We start from the raw sequence: 9,071 nt of genomic DNA on the forward strand, positions 1-9,071 counted from the left end.
TTTTAAGGTTATTGTTCTTGAAGAAGGTTCAATTTTTATTACAAAACCTTGTTTTTTCATCTATAGCATAATTTTATCAATTTATTTTACATATCTACGGTCCCTCATTGTTAGAATCACCTGATAACAACATGAAAACACTAGATTTTGAAAGATTTACACACTTTTTCCAAAAAAAAAAAGAGGGTTTCAAAATTTTTAGATCTATTAATGAATATGGTCCAACATGTTTGAATTTTTTATATGTGGTTCACAAACTAGTAATATTCAAGTTTGAGAAAAAATTTTGATTTTTCTCAAAATTGTGTATTTTTTTAATTCCGAAATTAATTAGAAATACAAAAAATTATATATCTATTTTTTTGAAAATTTAGTTCATTAAAGTTTTAAAAATAATTTTATAATTTAATAAATACATAGTTCATGATTTGAAATGAAACCCATGCTTTTTCCTCAAAAAAGTGAGGGTTTCAAATTAGTTTTTATTTCTTAGATATACTCAAATTTATTGGGCCACAATAATTTTTTATATGTTAGTTAAAAACAATTAGTCTACAACCTCTATAAAAAAAGTTTCTTTTTTTAAATGTTTTGTATTTTTTATAATTCTAGAAATTAATTAAAAATTTAGGAAAATACTAAAAAAGACTATTTTTTTATAAAATTCAGTTCATTTTAGTTTTAAAAAAAATTATAATTTATTAAATCGATTTGAACTTAGATGCACACTTATTTGGGAAAAAAGTGTGTATTTCAAGCTTTTCTAAATTATGAAAAATACAAAAAAGTATTTTTTTTTCTCTTAAATGCATTTCATTTTGATTTAAAAAAATGCTATTATTTATTAAAGCAATAAATATGCATATTAAGTTTCATTATGTATCTTTGTAGGATGATGGCACCTAAAGGGCTAGGGATATTGGGTGGGATTCAGTTGAGAAAGTATAGGGTAATAGGTTGTGGACAAAATACAACTACTGTGATGCCGTGCACCTAGGAAGTGGAATTACCAGACAAAAACGACATATGGCAGGAGGGTTTTCTAATGTTGCAAAGTGTACAAAGTGCCCAGATGACATAAGCAAAGCAATGAAGCACTTAAAGGGAAGTAGAGGTAAAGCGGAACAAGTTGTTGAAGATGATAATAGATTGGTTGACAATCTAAAGGATCATGAGGATTATGAAGGATCCAATATGGAGGCAGAGGATGAAGATCAACAGATGCATAATTCAAGAGAGGAAGCAAGAGAAAGAGAATGGCACTCATCACAATAGTTGAGAAGAAGTCAACCTGTAATACCAACACTTGGTGGCCCGATGATTAGTGAGCAAGGTTATGGATCTGGCTCTGCAAGTTGTCCAAGTGTAGATAAGGGCAAGGGCTTGGAACACACATTTGGCAGTGAAGGGTATGTTTGATAAATTTTCAAGAAGTGGTAAAGGCAAGGGGAAAAGGAGCCCAGATATTAGAGCTATAAGACATACACCATATAAAAAGCATGATGAAGGGCAACAAAGGATTGAAGAGAGTTTTCAACCAAAGACATTGAGTAGAAAAATTGGGAAAACAATCTCTCGGTGGTACCACAGTTCTATGATTCTCCCCCACAAGGTTAAAGATCCATACTTTAAGGCTATGGTCAAGGAGATTCAGGCATGTGGGAAAAATGTGAAGCCACTCACACCTCATGAAATTGCTAGGCCATACTTAAATGTTATTGTGAAAGAGGTGGATGAATATATTAAAGAGTTTAAATACAAGTGGCTTGAATATGGAGTGACCATCATGTGTGATGGGTGGAGTGGACCGACGAGGATGTCCATCATCATTTTCCTCATATATTGTGATGGGCAAACAATCTTCCATAAGTCTTTCAAAGCATCCTCAGATATCAACGATGCAATGTATTTGTTCTGATTAATGGGTGAAGTTGTGCAGGATATTGGGCTAGATAATGTTGTCCAGGTTATGACTGATAATGCCACAAATTTCAAAAAGTCTGGTGTCTTACTTATGGTGAAGTATCCCAACCTATATTGGACACCTTGTGCAGCCCATTGTATTTATTTGATGTTCAAGGACATTGGTGAAATGAACAAAGTGATTTCTAATGCTAAGATAATCACCAATTTCATCTACAATCACAATTGGGTGTTGGCATTGATATGAAAGTACATGAAAGGTGACCTGGTGAGGCTTGCAGCAACAAGATTTGTAACAAATTATATTGCACTTGATAGTCTTGAAAACAGGAATGAAGGGCTCATCACCTCTACTGAGTGGTTCACTAATAGATATGCAAGCACTGAAATTGGAAAAACTGTTCAAGACCTAATCACCTCAACAAAGTTTTGGGAAAGGGTGTCCCGACTTACTAAGATTATGCAACCACTCTTTGTGGTACTTTAAGTAGTTGATGGGGATAAGGCACAGACTATGGGAAACATATTGCATTGTATGGAAATTGTTAAGCAAAAGATAGAAGATGAGAACCCAAAGTCATGCAAAGCATTTTTGAAAATTATAAATCACCGATGGGAAAAACTGTTGGTTTATGACCTTCATCGGGTAGGTAATTTCTCAATTAAATTTATAAGTGACTTTATTAGTAATTTAATATCTTCAATCGTTAACAATAAATAATATGTAACTATATGCAGCCTATTGTTTGAATCCAGATCTTCACTTTACAAACAATTTAATATTTAAGAGTGATTTGATGCAATCTTTGAAAGATGTTATAAATAAGTTAGCTCCTAATATTGATACGGCCAAAGATGCATTTGAAGAGGTTAGTAATCTACTAATCTTACATATTGATTAATATTTAATACATTGAGTGGCATATTGATATTTTAATACCTTTATAATAAAGTACTTAGGGGAGGCCACTCGTGGGTTTGCTGATCTTAGCTATTCATGCTAGAGGAACACAATGCCCTAATAATTTAGGTTCAATGAGCTATCCTTCTATTTCAAATTTTTTTCAAACTCTTAATGTTGCAATTATCCTTATACAACTGATTGGTGGCTCAACTATGGGTGGAGCGCTCCAAATTTAATGCCAATCGCAATGAAAATATTATCATTCATGGCATCCTCAAGTGGCTGCGAATGTAACTGGAATACATTCGGACTGATACACACCAAACCTCGAAATCGTCTGAGTTATGAGAAGCTAGGAAAGCTAGTGTATGCGCACTACAACATGAAATTGAAGATGAAATACTTAGAATTGGAAAAATCAGGGGATGATATTGATGTCAACCCAATTGACATCAACCCCCATACTCGACGATAAAAAAATAGTTAGGGGATGAATTAAGGACACTGAAAAGGTTTTGGTGATGGACAAATTATCGAAAGATTGACGAGAAACCACACCTGATCCATTTATAGAGAACACATCCTTAAAGATATAAATGAAGATTTTAAAAATCTTGATGATGAAACAGAAGCACCATCAGATAAACAAGACGATGATGATAGCTCCGATGATGGCGATATCAGGAGAACGAGATCAGGTGCTACATATAGTGTAACTCAACTAGAAAGTGATGATGATCAAACCAAGGATGGTGCTGATGATGATGATGATATGGTGGTGGTGGTGGTGGTGGCGGTGGCCAAACTTATGTACCGGTACATTCCACAGAAGAGGGTGCATTTACACATGCAACCCAAGATACACATCATAGTGCTCGCACACAACCAAAGTCTTATAGTCGGAGGGCTAGGCGTTCCCACAATCCAAGTGATAGTGATGCGTTGAGGAATAGCATGGAGTCAATGAGTATTAGCTCGGATCACGCTGGTGCCTCATCCAGACATGGACACCATGTATCTTCAGGTGCTTCTTCAAGCTATGGATATGGGACTTCTGTAACAGGACCAACATTGGCCACTCCAGAGCAGTACAAAAGACTCTACAATGAATGGGAGTCACACTACAATAGATATTTCGACTAGGGTAAATATTGTGCCTATGTCCGACAAGTGCACAACATCATCTTGTTGCACCTATTCAAGAAGAAGGTCCTAGCTATGAATATGAACAACCATGACACTCTTCATGGCACACATCACAGTGGCAATGGCAATGAGAACAGAAAAAGCTGTAAGAAACCTCATCATTTTGAACATTTTGAACTCAATATACTTGTCTATCAGTGCGATACCCTCTATTTTAGTGTTTATGCATTCTATAATTTATATATAGTTTTTTTTAACTATTTTTTATGCGAAAGTGTATAAAAATGTGTTTCCTATCCATTTATGTGCGTATCTTTAGCGTATCTCTAATGTAGACTAGGATAGGGGTCTAACCAAGTCTCAGCTTCAGGATCTTTTAATCTAAGAACAACCATAACCAACCCAACAATATAACAGAAAATCAGAATAATATAAGATAGTCTAGTAGGCTATCGACTTCAATATGGCACTACTAATTAGGTCAATCCAGCAGCAACCTTTTAGAACTAAACCAGGAACTGGAAGTAGTTCAATTGGATTCACAAACAACTGTAATCCATGAACCAAAGTCTAACAAAACAACAAGATTCAAACCAGTCCAATCGATCTCAGTTTCAGAAATTTTGTAACTCAATAAACAAACAGCAGGGAATCTAGGACTGAAATCATCAACTAATGAAGTCAAATCAATGAGGAATAGTATCAACAACCAATCAGCAACACCCAACAGAAATCGATTCACAAATCTAGGCAGAAATTAGGATCGACCAGAATAGGGAGAAATCCCATAACTGCAGATTCCTTGGTCTGATGAACCTCAAATTAAGGTTGAGTTCCCCTCTATATGATCTTAACACTCGATCAAAAACAGAGGGCCATCGGATGGCTGGATCTTCAGAACAATATAGGGGTAGCAGCAGAGAAACTTGAGATTTCCAGAACCAGAAATCAAAAGCAGTTCAGATCCCTTACCTGATTTGAAGAACCTTGCAATTAGCTTTGAAAAGAAAGAAAGAACAGTTGAAGAGACCTCTTGGACTTCATGCCGCAAAGAGTCAATTGGATCAAACACCAATTCCTTCAGCCTTGATAAAACACAAGACAACTCTTCATGAAGAAGACAATAGCAACAACCATTAATTTTTTTATCAAAATCATTATAGGCTTTTTGGAGCCTCCTCTTCTTTATTTATAATGTTATTGGGGGAGAGAATTACAAAATAGAAGGTTCTTTAAAAAGGAAACCAAATATTCTCCTAATACAATAGTTACTAAAAACTGAAATTATAAACTAGTTGAAAAAGGAAATTAACTACTAATGACTTGACTCAATTAACAACTTGACTCCTAAGGAAACAAATATAACTCAAATCAAACCCAACTAAAAAGGAAACTAATGGAAAAAGGAAACTAACTAGTAATCCCGTGCTCAATTTTAGAGCCCCCCTTTTAGACCACATAAAAGTGGTCTATTACACTCAAAACACATGGGATCAAAGACTCAACATGTATGGAACCCAACCCTAGGCTTATTCCTAATAAAACAAGCCTATTTTGGTAATTAATCTGCATCAATCTCCAACATGATACGATACCCTCCGATACGTATCTTAATTTTGATCAACCGATATGGCGACTGATACCGATACTTTAATCCTTGTTCAAAACACTGACCTGAACCAATAGATGGATAAAAGAAGAAGAATGGAAGAAGATAGATGGATATGAACCAAGAATCTCACCTAGACTACACTGAAATTCCATCGGCCCTGACCTTGCAAAAGCTAGAATGAATCAAACTGAACATAGCAGCAATGCCAAGCTTTATTCAATATTAAAAACCACAGGGAGGCTTTGAGCCTTACATAATTTGTTCATAACTTCATATAGAAACTAAAAGTGTACTTACAATAGGAAAGGAAAGTATACTAGAAATAGGAGACTCTATCCATAATAGAAATAGATACCCCTTATAACTGAAACTCTACCTTAAAAAGCTAAAATAGGTGTCCCACATGATTAAAACTCTATCCAAACTCCAAAGTCAGAATAGGAGTTCTATTCAAGCAAGACTCCATCCTATCCTTAACAACCAAGGAAATAAAAATTATTTAATGAAATAAAATAACTCATACTAACCCAATAAAGTAAATCTCATATTCCTCTAACATCTCAGCCTTTTCCCAACTAAATAGGGCCAACTACATGAATCCTTGCCCTCTAATCTGCTCTATTCGAGGTCATACTTGACACAACTAGCAAGGATCAAAGTATCGGTATCGGTCGCCGTATTGGTCGGCTAAATTTAATATATGTAGCGGAGGGTATCTGTATCGAAGATACTTTAAAACTATAGATATAAGACCTAGGCAATGCATGTCTTTCCACAACACTTCTCCTAGGGTCATTTTTAGGTCTGCCCATGGCTCTTTTAGTTCCTTGAATCTGAATCAAGTCACTCTTCTGCACTAGAGCATCCAAAGGCCTCCATTGAACATGACCATACCACCTCAAACGACTTTCTCTTAGCTTATCATGTATTAAAACTACTCCCAAGTCAACTCTAATATGATAATTCCTTAATTTATTCTTCAGAGTTTTTCCATTTATCTATCTCAACATCATCATCTCTGCTACACTGAGTTTATCTACATGATACTTCTTAAGTGCCTAACATTCCGCACCATACATCATAGCTAATCATATGTCTATCCTATAAAATTTTCCCTTAAATAAATATGTTGATCATACAATAATCTATGCACCTCTCCACTTCATCAATCCTATTTCAATTCTATAGGAAACATCATCATCCTCTATATCACATTCTTTATTTAAGATTGAACCCAGATACCTCAAGTAATCACTTTGCAGAAGTAGTTTATTACAAAGAAAATCCATTGGACCAATGGCTCAACATATATATAACCCCATCCAAGGCTTATTTCCACTAAACTAAGCCCAATTCTGTGTTTTATCTCCATCAAATTTAACTCTGCAAAGTTTAACAGGACTCCACTATGTATATAAACATCTTTATTAGTTAAGAGTAATGCTAGCTCAGTTTTGATATTGAGGTTGGTTGAATTTTGGAAGCATTCATGTTGATGTTATTTCACAAAACAAGCCGCTATTAGGCCCACTACCCCCACCACAATCTGAGAAGCAAATAGACATCTATTCTAGTTCAACCAAAAGCCATGTGCTAAAAAATTAAAGATTCAAGATAATGCTGCATAGTACTTGAAAATTTATCTTTGTTAAAATGAAGATTGGGTCAAAAGAAAATACAACTTATATTTAGCGACAGTTTTCCAGGTACTGCTAAGTACTCTTAACTGCAACAGTTCATCAAATTTGCTTACTTGATACAGCTATATCCCAACTGGCAAAAGCGGTAAAATAAAGGAGATGTAGGGGGGCACAATGGATAATCTCTTGAACGCAAGAACTCATCCTTTAAAACTGATAAAGCTGTAGAGAAGCGACGTGCTTTCATTGCATAATTGCACCGCAACACCTATTTAAATTCAGAACACATTTAGAAATTAAACTGGATGAGAAAGGCAATAATAAGTGCAAAGTGTATAACCATCACCCACCTGAGTAAACTGGGGACCTGCTTGTGACAGTGATACTGCAAGATCCCCGCAGATGGGAGAACCTCTGGCAAGAATATCAAGAGATCTTGGAGTGATGCGCAAGCTATCAAACCTACATTCAGATGGGACATTGGAATACATAAGTATTCAGATTAGCATCTCAGCATAATGCAAAGAAGGCATGTTGTAGCTTCTAAATGTTAGATAGGTATGCATTTTAATCTAATGAAGGAAGATCTAGAGCAATTAATACCATAAATATCTCTCAGAAATTCAAAAGATTAAACATTAACGAAAAAATATTAAGATTGACAAGAGTCCATGGCCAGGAGACTAGAAGACCTGGATGTAATTTGGTAGAGGATTTCAGATAAGTCAAGCTTCTGCTCAAAATTCTGTTGCATTGTTGCAAAACCAATAAGAAGAGGTTCAAGAAGTCCAACAAGACAGCTCCTTATCTCAACCCCTTTCTTTTGTCTAGGATTTATGTCTGTTGGGTTTGCCAGCAACAATCGATCATTCAAAGCACCAACTAACACTGCAAAGAAAATTTTCATCCAACATGGCTCGGAAGATAAGGCATATCAGAGCATTTCAATTAATGAAATACATTTATACACCGGAAAAATTGAGATACCAATTTTCTTGGAAACTTCCAAACAGATAACCAAACATTTAGGTAGGAAGTGAACTTACCTGCATTAGGCATGCTAAGAGAGAGAATGGTCCTCACTTTGCTATCCCATCCAAGCACACTAACTGAAGTTGCAGTTGAAAAGAGAAGTGCAGGCCCAACCCATAGAAGGGATCTGAAGTAAGTACATGTTAAGCCTCTAAACAATTATATGGTACTTTGACCCTATAGTTGAAAGGTAAAAATGGGAGGTGGTCACACAAAAAAAAAAAAAAAAAAAATCATATATTTAGGATATTGTAGGATGGCCTTTATCAAATTTTGTGGAGTTGCTTGCCAATACATCAAGATCGGCTGAAACAATTAGCACCCTGTCACTAGTCAGTACTCCTGCAACATGGCCTCTAAGAGTTTCTTGCCAATGAACCTGTAAAAGAGAGTTAAACGGGACTAAGAAGATCTAAATAATCAGAGTTAAAATGTTTACATAAGTTATATTAAATTTAAGATGGAACAACAGAAAACTGCTCCATCAGAACAAAATCCATGTCAGAAAAATAGATTAAAACATGAAGGTAGTAGAAAGACCATCTATTTGCCCACATTTTTATGCTTAACTTGTGTAAACAACTTACTTTCCAATATGTTCTAATATGAATCAGAACTGCAAGATGCTTTCCAAATCTGTTTGGTAGATGTATTGAACTAGGGAACTTGAGGAATGTTTTGTTATGTTTTTATGTATGGCATCTGTACCTGATTATCAACAGACAAGTTGTGTTTCTAATCATAATTCATGCCCACAGTTTATGCTTATGTATCTATGATGTCTATGGTTTTCATGCTCTTTTTTTTTTTTTTT

The 9,071-nt window shown here is 35.1% G+C and overlaps 1 protein-coding gene across 4 annotated transcripts in view; it reads right to left on the reverse strand.

Moving 5' to 3' along the window:
* Nucleotides 1-9,071, reverse strand: part of LOC122069057 — a 134,664-nt gene that overhangs the window by 20,987 nt on the left and 104,606 nt on the right. For all 4 annotated transcript variants that reach the window (XM_042632993.1, XM_042632992.1, XM_042632994.1 and 1 more), the window contains 5 exons: nt 8,508-8,636; nt 8,272-8,389; nt 7,918-8,113; nt 7,576-7,687; nt 7,339-7,493 (listed from right to left, as the gene is read on the reverse strand). In XM_042632993.1, coding sequence (XP_042488927.1) covers nt 7,339-7,493; nt 7,576-7,687; nt 7,918-8,113; nt 8,272-8,389; nt 8,508-8,636 — 710 coding nt within the window. The remainder of the gene's footprint in view (nt 1-7,338; nt 7,494-7,575; nt 7,688-7,917; nt 8,114-8,271; nt 8,390-8,507; nt 8,637-9,071) is intronic.

This window comes from Macadamia integrifolia, unplaced genomic scaffold (genome assembly GCF_013358625.1).
Source record: "Macadamia integrifolia cultivar HAES 741 unplaced genomic scaffold, SCU_Mint_v3 scaffold527, whole genome shotgun sequence".
NCBI classification, from domain to species: domain Eukaryota; kingdom Viridiplantae; phylum Streptophyta; class Magnoliopsida; order Proteales; family Proteaceae; genus Macadamia; species Macadamia integrifolia.